Raw genomic sequence first — 16987 nt, 5'->3', positions numbered from 1 at the left:
ATCCCTCCAGGACTTGTTCTCCTCCAGGACCAGGAGGCGTGTGGGTTCGGTTCACAGCGGACTCTTCTCACCCTGGACACAAACTATTCTCCCCTCTCCCATCAGGCAGGAGACTACGGTCCATCCAGACCCACACCTCCCGCCACCTGAACAGTTTTTTTCCCTCGGCCATCAGGCACATGAACAATAACTCCTAACAGTAGCTCCTTTGAATTCCTTATAAGTCTATAACAAGATCTGATAGCTCAGTTACAGCTCTTGTTATTACCAAATCTGTGTTATATGTGTTTTATGTTGCACGATTGCACCAAGAAAAATTCCTAGTTTGTGAACCCGTTCTCAAACAATGGCAATAAAACTATTCTGATTCTGATTCTGAAAATGCTGTTTCTCAGCTAAGTTAACAGACAATGTTACTTTTAATAATGTAGATACCTCACAAATTGGTGATTAGCATTGCTGGCTTCAAATATATTTTCCGCGTGATTATTTACCGAGTGTCGGTTTGGAAACGCTTCAGACGAAGGTGGGGTGCTTTGCTTTGGAGTACACAGACTTTATTACTTTCGCCAAAGAAGTTGTTTTCACAAGAGTTTCTTTGTCTGTGTATTAACTCAAAAATGTTATTGACTGATTTTGATGAAATTTTCAGTTAATGTCCGCATGCCCGTATTTCTCCCTTTTACGGCGTCACACGCCCCCAACTTGCCAGTCCCGCGCTGCGCAGAGGATTTTGGGAGATGTCGTTTTTTTCAGTCCAGCCAATGCAAAAGCGCCAGAAAAAAACTACACTCACCAATTTTTCTTTTGATGCTGTCACACATCACAGCATTATTGTGAGAATGGTGAAACCCAAATACAGTTACACCCCTATTGACATGTGAAACATGTTAGGCTGTTCTTGACCTTTAAGTTCATCTGCAGCAAAGAAGGCAGCAAGGCAGTCCTCCAAAGTCACCATGGGACCCCAAAACCAGCTGGGGATGCACGAGACCACAAACCTATACCAAAGAGAACGTCAGAACTGTTTCAGATGTCACACGGGATATTTCAGAAGGAAAAAAAATACAGATCTACTGACCGGCGTATGGAATCCATGATGAAGGAGATCCATCCCTGTGAGCCGTACGTTTCAGGACACACGCCGGTTTTGACTGGCATGTTCTGATGGATGGAAGAGTGCAGCTTGGCTAAGTCCTCCTTCCCGGGAATGGGCAGGGACAGGTCTTGGAAGGTTTCCACTGTAGTAGACACCTGTGGTAGCAGTCAGGCAGTTATGGTAATCAACGTTCCCTCTAAGGTGCGCGCCTGTGCAATTGCGCACTGCTCAAGCGTCCACTGCGCACAGCAAATATATGCCGCGCACCAAATCAAATCCCATCTGAATTCTAAACAAAATAAACACATTTATTCTGTGTAATTTTGCAATGCAACTGAGTGACAGTTGTTCGTCAACACCGTTCAATTGAACACCGTTCAATTATTGTAGCGTCTATCGAGATGTTTCGAGGACAGGAATTATATCGATTACTTTATTGAGCAAAACTGTTTATATTCGGCCATAACCACACCAAAAACATGAGTAAAAAACTTCTATCTCGAAAAACTAGTCATTTTCTGCCGTACAAACCAGGCCAAAACCAACACGCATACCACTAAGCCACTGGTGCGTTTATGGCCACACAAAAAGTCGGACAACTCAAACACCACACAAAGTTACACTATGACTCCTCAGTCATACGTGTGCTTATTCTACTGTCATTTATTATTAATGTTAATTTATTGATATTAATCATGGAATGCTGTTACTAGAGAAAGTTACAGGAATGCACACTTCATCCTATGCTTACATTTCATTGTGCAACATGAGGATGTTTAAAGGGAACTAAATGTGATCTCTGAAAAGGGTACAAATGATTTCCAAAGCAGGACCCCCACCCAGACATATTGTACAATACTAATCCATAGTTAATGAAGAACAAGATTTCTGTTATTTTCATTACAAGTGGGCCAAATCACTAATATTACTAAATAATCTCATGAAAATGACTCCTCTCATTTGAGTGTTATTATAAAAGATTGGTTTGAGAAAGGTGTGCACGCTGGTATTGCCACGTGTGATGTTGCTCACATGTGTTCCACTGAATGCTCAGGGAGTTTTTGTGTTTGCTCAGACACATGAACAATTAAAGGGAACATTGATAGTAACCCCTTTCACGGTGGATATTCTTTGCCATGAAGGTGGCGCCCCCTGGTGTTCAATCACACAACTCACCCTGTCGCAGGTCAAGCACTGGACCAGGCTGAGGATGGAGCCGTCGAAGATGTCGGAGATGACGCTGCGATAGTGCAACTGCTTCTTCTTTCTGTAGGTGAGCAGCAGCTGAGCTGAAGTGGAGAATAAAAAACATGATATGGTGGAAGTTGCTGAATAAGCACTAATGCTAATGGCCGTGTGGACGAGGGGGGAGACGGCTTTCCGCACCTTTCTTGAAGGGATAGGAAGCTCCTGCCGAGCGTAACGGGCTGGAGCGAGGTGGACTGGAGGACAGTTTGGAATGGAGATCCTGGAGGGTCCTGACGGGACTGCAGGGAGTGGAATGTGGCCGGGGCGTTGCCGCTTCGTTGTTTGGCTCTGCATAAAGAGGTTGTGAGAGGAATATTTTTTTTACCTTTGAGCAAAATGGAAGGCCTATAAATTACTAGCTTTGTCCTTTGTTTTGCTCGAATGATCACACCCTGTTTTTTATCAATGCACACACACACATACTGTATATTATCCTCTCTAGTTTTAACAGTGTCAAGATTTACCAGGTGTGGGGGGCCATAGTGGAGAACAATGTGTGTGCACTCAGCACACACGCCAAGCTAACTTTCAGTTTCGATCAGCCAAGGTCGACAAAAAGCATGTGAAAAGGGCGACTATTTTAGAGAAGGCTCTGGACTTTAGATGGCTCGGTCCTCTTTCAAGCTCTGCTATTGCTGTTGTTTGTACTTACTCTTTGGAATACAATGAATTGTTCATCTTTAATTTTAGTCACCTCTCATTATTTTAGACAGCCTGAGAACTAAAGAATCTGGGTGGACCCTTCTTTCAAAAAGGTTGGGTCCCAATAATGTCAAAGTGCACATGACTTTCAATGCAAGTGTTCATCCGCCAGCTTTAAAGCATCTTACCTGAGCTCTTGTCTGCAACTGTTGGACTTGACAAGTTGTTCTCTTGGGTTTGGCTGTCAGTATTCGCCGCCACCCTGCACTCCTCCTCCTCGCCTCTCTCGGGAAGGTCATCCTCAACTGCGGTGTCCACATCCGCGTCCTCGTCCATTTCCTGCGAGGCTCCGCGGAGCGGCGAGCCGGACACCCTCCTCTCCTTCAGCCTCTCCTTCTCTGAGATCGCCCCGCCAACGGGACCATCCCCCGCCCCCGAGGGCAGGCGGACGCCGTCGTACTCGTCCTGCGCCTGCAGCTCGCCGTCTCCGGCGCCTCCCACCTCTCCCCGGTCGCTGCTGGAGCCCGAGTCGCAGGACAGGAAGTCGTCCTCGGCCGGAGAGCGGTCGCCGTCCAGCCTCTCCTCGCCGTCGCTGCTCTCGCTGCTGGTGCCGCAGTCGCTCAGCGGCTCCTTGAGCTCCTCATGAAGCTGATCCATCAGGCAGCGCAGGAACTCCTGTGTGTCCTTTTGTACAATTACAACAAAACAAGACAGGATTATGTGCAACTGTTCTAAAGCAACACAAATAAATACATGTTGTATACTGTATATATAAATATATATATATATATATATACATTTGTACATAATTCTTATATATGTATATATATGCATATATGAACATATATATATACATATACATATATACACATATCTACACATATATATACATACAGACATATATACATACATACACATATATACAGTATATACATAGTGAAGTGAATTATATTTACATATTATACATACATACATATATACTGTGTATACGTGTGTGTATATATATATATATATATATATATATATATATATATATATATACATACATACATATATATACACACACACACACACACACACATACATCCATATATATGTAAACATTTCCAAAACTTTTGATACAGCTCTTGTATTCGATCACAATAGATTGTTTACCTAATGTTGTGGCCAGTCCATATCTACAACATCTCTTGCTTAACTTTCAGCGTTAAATTTTTATGCACTCAAATGTGCGGTGTAATGTAGTATTGTTGAAAAATAAAACGGAAATGAGGTCTTTTCTTGAGGGTAGTTACCTGCTGGGTGCTTGCCCCTACCTGCTGAGCATAACCACGGAACATGGGGTTCAGCAACTTGATGCCGTGGGACAGACTGGTAGGCACCACGTAACTGGGCCTGGAAGGGCGGTGGTGATTACAGTTTCAATACAGACTTTACAGACATGGCATGTGTAAAGCTGAAGTCGACACAAGTCCAACATTCCCGGAAAAAAGCTGCTAAGAATATAAACACTGACTGACACCATGAATTAGGGAACACAAGTGAGTGATAAACCGTTACGTGATTCAGTGAGTGACCATATTACAATACATATGATAATTTATTGATATATAAGTTAAGAATGTTTCTTTTAGGGTTTTTATGCTGATCATCCATGAGTAAGATCGGGCTGATAAAAATACCGACCACACGTTTTAACTCAAAACTCCCTTTTTTTTAATCAAAACAAAGTGAATACAACATAATAAATATACAAAAGTAAAAACTACTATTTACTGCTCTTTTAAATCCTTTGATTGTTGCCCTTTAAGTCGTCATGTGTCCAGGGAATACTCCCCAAGTTTGTAAAAACAAAAACAAAATTATTGTGAGAAAATAAAAATATCAACCTATCAATCATATACTGATACTACCCTTGGTGTCGATCGATCCGCCCTCTTCTTACATGTCGTGTACTGACTGTGACAATCTGACACAACAACAGTTGTTGTTATATTAACCTCTCTCTAACTCTTATTAATCTACTTGTTAATTTTATGTTAATGTCTGCTTATTTTCTGCTTCATCACGCACTTATTTATTGGTGCAGTTCCCAGCTATCTTAGCGGCTAGCTGGGCAATTAACATGCTTGCTCCTGACTGGCTCTTGGTGTGTCACATGTTTAGTCTCGTACTCTGGTGAAAATAATACTTAAAATACTAAGAAATGTAGTTTATTTGCCGTAACAGAGGTGATTATTACTAGCTTAAGGGAGCGGCTCCGCACTGTATGGAGATACATAATTAGCTGCTAGCCACTTGTCAGCCGGGGGGCTAACGATAAATACAGAGGGGCTGGGCATTAATTGGCAATGGCGATCACATACTTTTTCACGGTGGTCACTCGTTCGGCACATCCCGAGTAGTATCCTGATTGAGGTACAATTTTTTTTAGATGTGTTAATAAAATGTACCAATAAAGACCTCCCCCCTAATTAAAGCCTGACTGTTACACTCTGCAGTTGAGTAAAGTTGTCTCTCTATTAATAATCAACCGTTTATTACCGTTTTTTATGCCAGAGTTCTGAGATGAGTTTCTGGTAGCTTTTGCAAAGAGCGGGCTTCTTGTCGGTCCGGACCAGACCCCCGCAGTCCAGGAAGAACTGAGTGAGAGGAGGACTGCTCGGAAACGTCAGGACAGGAATCAGAACCTTGTCAAACGGAGGTGGTGTGTTGCGGCAAAAGCGACCTCACCAGTTGGACAGCGCTTGAAGAGCAGCGTTCATGTAGCAGGAGTTCCCAATATTTTTCATCCCTGTTAGACCTGAAAAATGTCAAGGGAAAACACGATCAATGTGATGTTGCTTGGGAGAGGAAATGCTGGGAGATGGAGGCGATGTACCTCTGGGCTTAAGCTCGTCCTCCTCCGACTCTGACCCTTCGTCTTCCGCCATGGCTATTGGCACGCCTTTTAGCGGGTGACTGAGCGGCGCAGCTTCCTGGTAAAGAGTAGCGTTGTGTCATTTCCGCACTCGTCACCTATGAGGGGGGCGGCGGCTTTACTTACCTGCTCTGAGGCTGCACAGTGGTGGGGGGCTGCAGGCACCAGGGCGGGCCGAGGTTCCAGGAACACCTCCCGCTCGCACACATAGCACCAGATCCTGAAAGTGGTCAGGTTCACGGTCAGGTTGTGCTTCTTAGCCTGAAAAAAAGACAGAATATTACATTTTAAGTGTTCTTTAATTGGACACGCTAGACTCAAGAAGGGGGGGTGAGGCTTACCTGAGCATGCAGCGTGCTGTGGTCAGAGTAGGACTCTCCGCAGCCAACATAAGGGCAGTCATTCTATGGAGCAAAAACACTGATTTACAAAACAATAATGCTTTTTTTTTTTAAAGCTATGTATGTCGTAAGGCTGCACAAAAAAGATCGCTATTTACACGAACACAAAATAAATTTTCGAAAGAACAGTGGAACCTCAATTTACGAAGTCTTTTATTTTGCAAACTTTTCGATTATGAACTTTTGGACAAAGCGAAATGTGTATCCGTGTGCGAAGACACTTAATTCATTAGGAAGGTGTGGCTCAGATGGTAGAGCGGGGGGTCCAGAAACTCGCCATTGTGTCTTTAGGCAAGACACTTCACCCACCTTGCTCCCTATATGAAGTTGGCGACCCCACCTTGTTCAAATCTCCCCAAAAACATCCAGCTGGTTTGTGCTGCAAAAATGTTTGTTTGTGCCGTTACAGGTTTTAATTTATTTACGTTTTATGTTCTTTACGATATTCACGTGTTATTATTCATAACCAGCCATTCAACCATGTCAAAATCTCCCCAAACTTGTCCCAATTGTTTGTGCTGGTTTGTCCTGCAAAAATGTTCAGTCTAATTTGGTTATTAACGTTTTATAGTTGTTATGCTTTTTAAGTGTTATTCATCATAACCAACCCATCCACCATGTCCAAATCTTCCCAAACTTGCCCCCTTTGTTTGTGCTTGCATTTGTGCTGCAAACATTTTTGGTCTAACTATTATAGTTTTTAAAAAGAAGGGGAGAATTGCTGTGGAGTTAAAAAAAAAAAAAAGAGAGACTATTTGGGTGTCAAGTATGGAAGAATGGACGAAGCAGGATTCATACCAAAGCAAGTTTGAATTGTGATGAGACTGTACTTTTTTGGAAAAAATATGCCAAAGCAGACTTATTTCATAGCAAAGAAGAAGGAACTCGTCTCTTTCAGCACACACACACCATCTCCTTCTCTCTGTGTCTGTCTGCTTTTTTCTTGTCAACTCATTTTAAGTGGATTTTGCTTCTTTAAATATTTATTATTGTTGTTGATGGTTGTTAAAGTTAATGATTTTTTAGATTTCTAATCACTTGTGAGGGCACCAAGGGCACTTCCGTGTGTGTGCAGAGCAGAACATACAGAAGAAAGCAGATTGTTGTTGTTTTGGCTTGTTCATAAGGAAAGTTGATCCTTCACCTCCTTGTTATGTTTGTTTGAGAGCACTTTACATTGTGTTCAAAGTGTTAAAACTCTCACTAAAATATGGAGTATTGTTGAAACTGGAACCCATTTTTCTTGTGGCGAAATTTGCTTCACTATACAAACTTTTCGATTTACAAACCCCGTTCAAGAACCAATTAAATTCGTAAATCGAGGTTCCACTGTATGTACAAACAGACCACTCTGAATTTTCTTTAAAGCAGAACAGGGTAATGAGCGGTCTAATAATAATGTAAATACGTTTGGTTAATGTATGTGTGTCACTTTTTCCCCAATATTACCTGAAGACAGGCCCAGAGGTTTGGCCCCCCGACACCACATGATTGGCAGGTTCCCTGCAGGAAAAGACATACAGTACTCAGTAATGGTGTTTTCCTGACATGAATAAAACATTTTGTGCATATAGTATTCGGGAATGACAGCTTCTAGAAGAGGGTTTTCCCAAACTTTTCGCCTCCAGGGGCCAAAGTGAAGATGTGTTAATAGGTCACGGGCCAAACATTGCGATTTTAAGTAGGGGTGTCCCGATAAAACTTCTTCACATTACAAATATTGGAGCCTAGAAAATTGGCCCATATCGATATTGATCCGTTACAATATCACCAGGAAGCATACAAACAACACTTGTATTAAAGTTAAAGTGCCAATGATTGCCACACACACACTAGGTGCGGTGAAATAAACCTCTGCATTTGACCTATCCCCACAGGGGAGCAGTGAGCAGCAGCGGTGGCCGTGCCTGGGAAGCATTTGGTGATTTAACCCCCAATTCCAACCCTTGATGCTGAGTGCCAAGCAGGGAGGTAATGGGTCCCATTTTTATCGTCTTTGGGATGACTCGGCCGGGGTTTGAACTCACGACCTACCCATCTCAGGGCGGACACTCTAACCACAGGTCTACTGAGCAGGTTTTATTATTATCATTTTGTAGTGTTGAATTTTAGAAAAGGCTTGGTCAAGTGAAATGAGTAAAACAGGGTTGATATGAAAAACACTAACCTATTTATTATTAACCAACTGGAATGGACTTATGCTGTCTTTTAAGTTGAAGTGGAGGGGTAGTTGTTTTTGGCGACCCCGAGTGGCCAGAATAATTCATGTACGTTAATTGATGCGGACACGTTTGTTATGGGTACTTTCTAATCCGCTTCTGCCTTGGGGACTTAAAATTATTTGAGACAAATGTCCTGTTTAAGACCGCAATATTGTTCAATGAAAGACACCTATGTCTAGCTTCAGTGCTACTGTGTGCTTAGCTGTTGTGTAGCTGCTAGCTCCTGGTAGCCGAGCATGATTACCTTTTGTAAATAACTTGACTAAAAGACGAGAAAAGACCTACCCTGTGTGCTTATTGGAGGACATTTATTAGATGTTAACTGGCTGCCCAGCTTTGAAGAAGTAAACATGCTTGTATCGGAGGTTTTACATGCAAACTGGTATCATCCGATACTTGTTTTTTGCTGATATCGCACCAATATCCTATACCAATAACGGATTATGACACCCTAATTATGAACTTGAAACACAAACAACCAAAATGTACAAACCCCGTTTCCATATGAGTTGGGAAATTGTGTTAGATGGAAATATAAATGGAATACAATGATTTTCAAATCATTTTCAACCCTTATTCAGTTGAATATGCTACAAAGACAACATATTTGATGTTCAAACTGATAAACATTTTTTTTTTGCAAATAATCATTAACTTTAGAATTTGATGCCAGCAACACGTGACAAAGAAGTTGGGAAAGGTGGCAATAAATACTGATAAAGTTGAGGAATGCTCATCAAACACTTGTTTGGAACATCCCACAGGTCTGCAGGCTAATTGGGAACAGGTGGGTGCCATGATTGGGTATAAAAACAGCTTCCCAAAAAATGCTCTGTCTTTCACAAGAAAGGATGGGGCGAGGTACACCCCTTTGTCCACAACTGTGTGAGCAAATAGTCAAACAGTTTAAGAACAACGTTTCTCAAAGTGCAATTGCAAGAAATTTAGGGATTTAAACATCTACGGTCCATAATATCATCAAAAGGTTCAGAGAATCTGGAGAAATCACTCCATGTAAGCGGCATGGCCAGAAACCAACATTGAATGACCGTGACCTTCGATCCCTCAGACGGCACTGTATCAAAAACCGACATCAATCTCTAAAGGATATCACCACATGGGCTCAGGAACACTTCAGAAAACCACTGTCAGTAAATACAGTTTGTCGCTACATCTGTAAGTGCAAGTTAAAGCTCTACTATGCAAAGCGAAAGCCATAACATAACAACATCCAGAAACGCCACCGGCTTCTGTGGGCCCGAGATCATCTAAGATGGACTGATGCAAAGTGGAAAAGTGTTCTGTGGTCTGACAAGTCCACATTTCAAATTGTTTTTGGAAATATTCGACATCGTGTCATCCGGACCAAAGGGGAAGCGAACCATCCAGACTGTTATCGACGCAAAGTTCAAAAGCCAGCATCTGTGATGGTATGGGGGTGCATTAGTGCCCAAGGCATGGGTAACTTACACATTTGTGAAGGCACCATAAATGCTTAGAGGTACATACAGGTTTTGGAACAACATATGCTGCCATCTAAGCGCCGTCTTTTTCATGGACGCCCCTGCTTATTTCAGCAAGACAATGCCAAGCCACATTCAGCATGTGTTACAACAGCGTGGCTTCGTAAAAAAAGAGTGCGGGTACTTTCCTGGCCCGCCTGCAGTCCAGACCTGTTTCCCATCGAAAATGTGTGGCGCATTATGAAGCGTAAAATACGACAGCGGCGACCCCGGACTGTTGAACGACTGAAGCTCTACATAAAACAAGAATGGGAAAGAATTCCACTTTCAAAGCTTCAACAAATAGTTTCCTCAGTTCCCAATCGTTTATTGAGTATTGTTAAAAACAAAAAGGTGATGTAACACAGTGGGGAACATGAAACTACTTTGGCACGTGCTGCAGCCATGAAATTTTAAGTTAATTATTATTTGCAAAAAAAAATAAAGTTTATGAGTTTGAACATCAAATATCTTGTCTTTGTAGTGCATTCAATTGAATATTGGTTGAAAAGGATTTGCAAATCATTGTATTCCGTTTATATTTACATCTAACACAATTTCCCAACTCATATGGAAACAGGGTTTGTAAATAATAAAGTTACCTCCCTTTGGCGGGCCCTGGTAACCTGACTCTCACCAGATCCTTGTAGTTCGCTGAGCTCCACACAAGGATCTGGGCTCGAGGGCATTGCAAACTCCTTCAAGATAGCAAAAAAATAATGAACCAATCCGGATCGCCGGGCGTGTTTTCATAGATGTCGCGTAGCGCCGAAGCAACTGTTTGATTCAAACAACAATGGCGGCACGCATTGAGGAGTCGTGTGCTGACATTGATTCTGCTATTGCAACTGTTTTGTCGAATCTATCGAATATTTAATATAATATAGTATATTTAATATAACTTTTCGCTCTGTTGTTATCCAATATGTCGGCTGTTCTGTTTTGGATTTCCTCTCATCAGCGTCACAAGTTGATTTCAATGTGAGTGGTTGAAGCAGCACGTCACTCAACATAACGGACAAGTGGTTTATCCAATCACATACAATTATTTTTTTACAAGGCCCCCCCTCTGAAATACATCTCCTATTGAGAAGTCCCAGATCCTTGTGTGGAGCTCAGCGAACTACAAGGATCTGGCGAGAGTCAGGTTAGGGCCCCGTCCCACGGGCCACACTTTGGGCTCCCCCATACTAGAACATACTGTAGCAAAGCAGGCACCTTCAATGTCAGTTAACACACAAAATAAACTAAGGCCCACCTTGGATTTCTGAAGGAGCTCATCCTTGGTGACCTCTCCGATGTCGTCCAGGTGGGGACAAAGGTTCTGCTCGGCCATGTTTACTTCTGCCGCTACAGCAACAATTCACAGCACAGGCTAATGTTAGCGTTGACTGATGACAAGACACAAAAGCGAGCACGACGACTACACATCGTGTCTGAATTCCTAAATGAAGGAAACCTTTCACAAGTAGCCTCCCACTCCCAAAGTAAACAGCGAAAAAGAAGCCACGAGAGGCCTCACTGACGACAACGATGGAGAAGAAGATGCTAAAAGATGCCAGCGGCGGCCATGACAGTTTCACGCTCGCCTTGACCGAGGCATGTGACAGCTGTCACGGTGATGACAGCGTCATAGTCCCGGTAGGCAAAGCACACCGGCTCCGACCGGGCAGCAACGGGGTGAACCGACTGACAACAAGAGTCCCCCAAAACAACACGTCACGCCCCCTCATGCGTCATAGTCACAAGCACTGCACGTCGCAGAGCTCAGCTGGGGACGGAGCTGTCGCTGTGACGTCACGACGTAACCTTACTGTTTACAACATATCATTTATTGAACCGTGTACGTATGTTAATATCAATAGAAACGTATCACTATATTCAAGGCAGACTTTCAACACACAAGCCTAGTAATTAGTATTCAAACTTACATACATTTGTAAGAAAACATTAAGGCAACAGCGCTGAAGAACTACAATGATTTCGGTTTAATTAAACACTTGCAGCCCCAACGCTGATGTTTATTGTTTATATTTTGTTTTGAACTATTTTAAAACATTTCTATTAAAGAAATGAAAAATGGCTATTGTAATATATTAATAAACTGTGACGCCCATCCTGGATCAGTGGTGCCATTTTTTTTTAAATACTGGAACGATTTGTAAAAATGTATATTCTGATTCCAGGTCTGCCCTTTGCAGATCACGTTGTCAGCTCTGCAAACCTCGCGGTATTTACGTTACCCAGCAGCCACTGTTCCTCCTTTCTGCCTGAACCGACATGGTGGGTGCATAGTCTACTTCACAGTGGAACTATCTTTCATATTGTATCTGTCTGCATCCTCGTGTGTTTGTATGCTGTTACATTGATCAACTGGTCATGCGGGATGTGTAATTTGGGAATATATCGTTATTGTTCGCTATAGCGTTTGTTTTTCGAACTTAGATGAAAAGCTTCCTAGGTAGTGCCGGTGCTAGTAGCTAGCACTGCGGCCGCTAGCTTAAATGCTAATGCCGACATGCGGTTAAAAAGCGTTCCTATTTCGTCTTTTATTCTCTAAAAAACTTTTCATACGGAATTGCTAGTTGCTAAGTCGCTTACTATTTGCAATAGTAATTAGTCCTGTTGGGGCCGTTTAATTCAACGAAATGAACGTAAATCACGTTAAGATAATTGCTAAACGCACATCCATTTTCATTTAATCAGTTTATTTGTATGACCCTTAATTGCAAGTGTCTCAGAAAGCTTCACAAACCAACGAATAGGTCTAATGCCATTGAAATGAACGAGTTCCTTTTACAGCCTTGATGATGATATCAGAAGTATTAGGTTAGTGATGAGGCATGGTCAATTGAACTTGTCTTGACTATGTCCGCCCAAAGGAAAAAAGGCTAAGGGGAAGAAGGTGGCACCTGCTCCTTCGGTGGACAAGAAGCATGAGGCCAAGAAACAAGTCAACCACCTGTCTGAGAAGAAACCAAAGAACTTTGGCATTGGTGAGTTAAACAATGGCGCCACTTGGTGTAAAGACTGCAAGGTGCAGATGATGTAAGCGAATATTTGCTATCATAATATCAGTGATGACAACTATTATCACCAAGATCGCTGATGCATGTTCTTGCATGATGCATTCCTGCGGTTTGTTGTGGTCAGATTCCTAACGTTTGCTCTCCCGCAGGCCAGGATATGCAGCCCAAGCGCGATTTGACACGCTTTGTCAAATGGCCGCGCTAGTCCGCCTGCAGAGGCAGCGCTCCATCTTGTACAAGTGCCTAAAGGTCCTCCCTGCCATCAACCAGTTCTCTCAGGCTCTCGACCGCCAGACCGGTATGTCTTGCGGGGGGGGGGGGGGGGGGGGGCGTTTCATATCAGGACATGCAGAGGATGTTAAAGAATATGTGCTATCTTAATACTACTGCTGACATTTCCACCAAGATCACTGATGCATCTTAACATTAACAATCACTCGTTTCCTTTGTGGATAAATGTATATAAAAGTGTATGTTTGTTTCAGCCACACAGCTGTTCAAGCTGGCCCATAAATACAGACCAGAGACCAAGCAGGAGAAAAAACAGGCTGCTGGCCCTCGCTGAGCAGAAGGCAGCCTTACCGACTGCAGGTGATACACCTACCTGTTCTACGTGCAGGTGAGCAGTGACCGACATTAAATCTGCACCAACAAACATCTGAGGCTTTGTCCACACATGTGCTACCTTCTCCACTAGGGCTGGGCTCTCTGGCTAAAAACTGTATCATGATACAGTTTTGGCCATATATGACCTGTCAAAAATAAGGACGAGTAGATAAATATATTAAATGGCAAGAAAAAAAAGTAACTTTTCTGATTATTATCCCCTCAGTTATCAAGGCAGAAAGGAAATGTCAACATAACCATGAAAAAGAATGTAAACAAAATTCTTTAAAATCAAATTGAACAATAACCTTTTAAAATATAAGGTGCAAATATAAGATATGCTTAATAAAGTGAAACAAAATAGTGCAAAGTGTTAAATGAACCAGAAAAACCTGACAACTATTTTTTGCAGTTTTCGTGCCAGGAAGTTACGGCTGTGCTCTAAAGGGTGAGCGCAGATAGGCCTGGACGATATGCCCTATAAATAAAATGGCAGATTTTTCACACAAAAAATTTCTCAACATACATGGTGGTATCATACATAACTGGTGTAAATGAGTCCACCATAGTAAGCTCGTAGTCTGTTTGTTGCGGTCTTTTTCGCCTCGTAAAGAGTTGCATTTCCCGTACTTTATTAGAGGCTCCGGTTTTAGATGCAGAAATAGGTTTGTTGTGCTGCTGTCAATTTTTAAACAAATTTTGCACTTTGTATTTATTGGTTCCACTTCTGTTGCAGCTAAACCAAAGTAACCTATGTTGCTCGGTTACCAGAGAGCGAGTGCCTTTGATCATGTAACCAACCCTGTCTCACAACTTCCGATTTCTTCCATCAAAGAAGAGAAAAAAATTATTAAACACATTTTTTGATATATTTCACGGTAAATGCCAAATTCGTGATCAGGAGTAACATTCGATTAATTGTGCAGCCCTAGTAAAGGATGTTAGACTTGCATTATATTTTGCAGCAAAATGAATCACTTTTTTCCATGAAAATGTGCCCTGTGGTCTAAAAGCATGAAGTAAACATAGGTTATGTTGTGTGGACAAAGTCATGTTGTTGTACTGAAGTGGCTTGTATGCGATAATTACTTTAATTCCTTGATCTGACACATGTATCACACTTGACCGCCTTCACAAAGTTTTTATTTTATTTTCCAGATGTGTCACTGTCACCTCTTTGGTGGATAGCAAGAAAGCCCAGCTTGTAGTCATCGCCCACGACGTAGACCCCATTGAGGTAAAATGTTATTACCGGTAAATGTCACTCGTCTTTTGGAGGAACGGTCACTGGCAATGATGTTTGAATTTCTTCACCTGAATCTTCCATGTTGATCAAAACATAGGAGCTTTTTAACCCTGAGCTACTGGCCAGCATGTCCACATGAACACTCAACATCACACTTGACCTCCTTCACAAAGGTTTTCTTTTATATTCCAGATGTTAACACCGTCACCTCTTTGGTGGATAGCAAGAAGGCCCAGCTGGTAGTCATCGCCCACGACGTAGACCCCATTGAGGTAAAATGTTATTACCGGTAAATGTCACTTGTCTTTTGGAGGAACGGTCACTGGCAATGATGTTTGAATTTCTTCACCTGAATCTTCCATGTTGATCAAAACATAAGAGCTTTTTAACCCTGAGCTACTGGCCAGCATGTCCACATGAACACTCAACATCACACTTGACCTCCTTCACAAAGGTTTTCTTTTATATTCCAGATGTTAACACCGTCACCTCCTTGGTGGATAGCAAGAAGGCCCAGCTGGTAGTCATCGCCCACGACGTAGACCCCATTGAGGTAAAATGTTATTACCGGTAAATGTCACTTGTCTTTTGGAGGAACGGTCACTGGCAATGATGTTTGAATTTCTTCACCTGAATCTTCCATGTTGATCAAAACATCAGAGCTTTTTAACCCTGAGCTACTGGCCAGCATGTCCACATGAACACTCATCACACTTGACCTCCTTCACAAAGGTTTTCTTTTATATTCCAGATGTTAACACCGTCACCTCCTTGGTGGATAGCAAGAAGGCCCAGCTGGTAGTCATCGCCCACGACGTAGACCCCATTGAGGTAAAATGTTATTACCGGTAAATGTCACTTGTCTTTTGGAGGAACGGTCACTGGCAATGATGTTTGAATTTCTTCACCTGAATCTTCCATGTTGATCAAAACATAAGAGCTTTTTAACCCTGAGCTACTGGCCAGCATGTCCACATGAAGACTCAACATCACACTTGACCTCCTTCACAAAGGTTTTCTTTTATATTCCAGATGTTAACACCGTCACCTCCTTGGTGGATATCAAGAAGGCCCAGCTAGTAGTCATCGCCCACGACGTAGACCCCATTGAGGTAAAATGTTATTACCGGTAAATGTCACTCGTCTTTTGGAGGAACGGTCACTGGCAATGATGTTTGAATTTCTTCACCTGAATCTTCCATGTTGATCAAAACATAAGAGCTTTTTAACCCTGAGCTACTGGCCAGCATGTCCACATGAAGACTCAACATCACACTTGACCTCCTTCACAAAGGTTTTATTTTATTTTCCAGATGTTATCACTGTCACCTCCTTTGTGGATAGCAAGAAAGCCCAGCTGTTAGTCATCAGCCACGACGTAAACCCCATTGAGGTAAAATGTTATTAAATGTCACTTGTCTTTTGGAGGAACGATCACTGCAATGATGTTTGAATTTCTTCACCTGAATCTTCTATGTTGATAAAAACATACAAGCTTTTTAACCCTGAGCAAGAGACCATTTTATATAATATTTTTCACTGCAGATGTTGACAATGCTGACCTGGCGTTTCTCTGCCTTTTCCAGGTGGCTGTCTTCTTGCCCGCTCTGTGTCGCAAGATGGGCATCGTGATGGGCAAAGCTCGCCTGGGCAAGCTGGTGCACAGGAAAACGTGCACCTCCGTGGCCTTCACACAGACCAACCCGTAAGCATGCACGTCTTTGCTTCCTGTCATGTATTTTAATAAGCTAATGGAACATTTCTTCTTCCAGAGAGGATAAAGGAGCACTTGCCAAGCTTATGGAAGCAATCAAGACCAACTACAACGAGAGTAATGAAGAGGTTCGCTTTTATTCTGCTGACTCTTAATGAAAATGGAGAATGAATGTCAGCATTGAGCATTTTGTTTTTGATAACTGATAACTGGCTCTACATCCATCGTCACTGGGGAGGCAACATCTTGGGTCCCAAATCCACCGCTCACGTCGCCAAGCTGGAGAGGGTGAAAGCCAAGGAGCTGGCAACCAAGCTTGGCTAAATTGTTTGGAATAAAAAGTGTATGTTCTAAAAGA

The 16987-nt window shown here is 42.4% G+C and overlaps 1 protein-coding gene, 8 non-coding genes and 1 pseudogene across 11 annotated transcripts in view; 9 read left to right on the top strand and 1 right to left on the bottom strand.

The window, feature by feature from the left end:
- usp20 (ubiquitin specific peptidase 20) overlaps positions 1–11746 on the bottom strand; it is a 26953-nt gene extending 15207 nt beyond the window's left edge. The window contains exons 1-14 of one of the 3 annotated variants that reach the window (XM_061931812.2): positions 11494–11746; positions 11293–11384; positions 7760–7813; positions 6251–6313; positions 6036–6170; positions 5871–5967; positions 5723–5792; positions 5534–5647; positions 4285–4384; positions 3178–3673; positions 2486–2635; positions 2276–2388; positions 1082–1254; positions 907–1001 (exon numbers count right to left, since the gene is read on the bottom strand). In XM_061931812.2, coding sequence (XP_061787796.1) covers positions 907–1001; positions 1082–1254; positions 2276–2388; positions 2486–2635; positions 3178–3673; positions 4285–4384; positions 5534–5647; positions 5723–5792; positions 5871–5967; positions 6036–6170; positions 6251–6313; positions 7760–7813; positions 11293–11370 — 1738 coding nt within the window. In that variant the 5' untranslated portion in view covers positions 11371–11384; positions 11494–11746. Of the gene's footprint in view, positions 1–906; positions 1002–1081; positions 1255–2275; positions 2389–2485; positions 2636–3177; positions 3674–4284; positions 4385–5533; positions 5648–5722; positions 5793–5870; positions 5968–6035; positions 6171–6250; positions 6314–7759; positions 7814–11292 lie in introns of all 3 variants that reach the window. The other 2 variants (XM_061931811.2, XM_061931813.2) reach the window with 2 other exon arrangements.
- LOC133577702 (large ribosomal subunit protein eL8-like) lies at positions 11568–16987 on the top strand (annotated as a pseudogene).
- Positions 13073–13147, top strand: LOC133577965 (small nucleolar RNA SNORD24). Its single transcript, XR_009811800.1, has one exon. It is a non-coding gene; the product is annotated as a small nucleolar RNA SNORD24 (small nucleolar RNA).
- Positions 13411–13481, top strand: LOC133577966 (small nucleolar RNA SNORD24). Its single transcript, XR_009811801.1, has one exon. It is a non-coding gene; the product is annotated as a small nucleolar RNA SNORD24 (small nucleolar RNA).
- Positions 14958–15034, top strand: LOC133577973 (small nucleolar RNA SNORD36). The gene has a single exon (XR_009811808.1). It is a non-coding gene; the product is annotated as a small nucleolar RNA SNORD36 (small nucleolar RNA).
- LOC133577961 (small nucleolar RNA SNORD36) lies at positions 15239–15315 on the top strand. The gene has a single exon (XR_009811796.1). It is a non-coding gene; the product is annotated as a small nucleolar RNA SNORD36 (small nucleolar RNA).
- LOC133577972 (small nucleolar RNA SNORD36) lies at positions 15520–15596 on the top strand. Its single transcript, XR_009811807.1, has one exon. It is a non-coding gene; the product is annotated as a small nucleolar RNA SNORD36 (small nucleolar RNA).
- Positions 15798–15874, top strand: LOC133577970 (small nucleolar RNA SNORD36). Its single transcript, XR_009811805.1, has one exon. It is a non-coding gene; the product is annotated as a small nucleolar RNA SNORD36 (small nucleolar RNA).
- Positions 16079–16155, top strand: LOC133577971 (small nucleolar RNA SNORD36). Its single transcript, XR_009811806.1, has one exon. It is a non-coding gene; the product is annotated as a small nucleolar RNA SNORD36 (small nucleolar RNA).
- LOC133577963 (small nucleolar RNA SNORD36) lies at positions 16353–16429 on the top strand. Its single transcript, XR_009811798.1, has one exon. It is a non-coding gene; the product is annotated as a small nucleolar RNA SNORD36 (small nucleolar RNA).

This window comes from Nerophis lumbriciformis, linkage group LG39, assembly GCF_033978685.3.
Source record: "Nerophis lumbriciformis linkage group LG39, RoL_Nlum_v2.1, whole genome shotgun sequence".
NCBI lineage: Eukaryota > Metazoa > Chordata > Actinopteri > Syngnathiformes > Syngnathidae > Nerophis > Nerophis lumbriciformis.
Note: the sequence above shows the minus strand (reverse complement) of the source record. Positions and strands in the feature narration are given on the sequence as shown.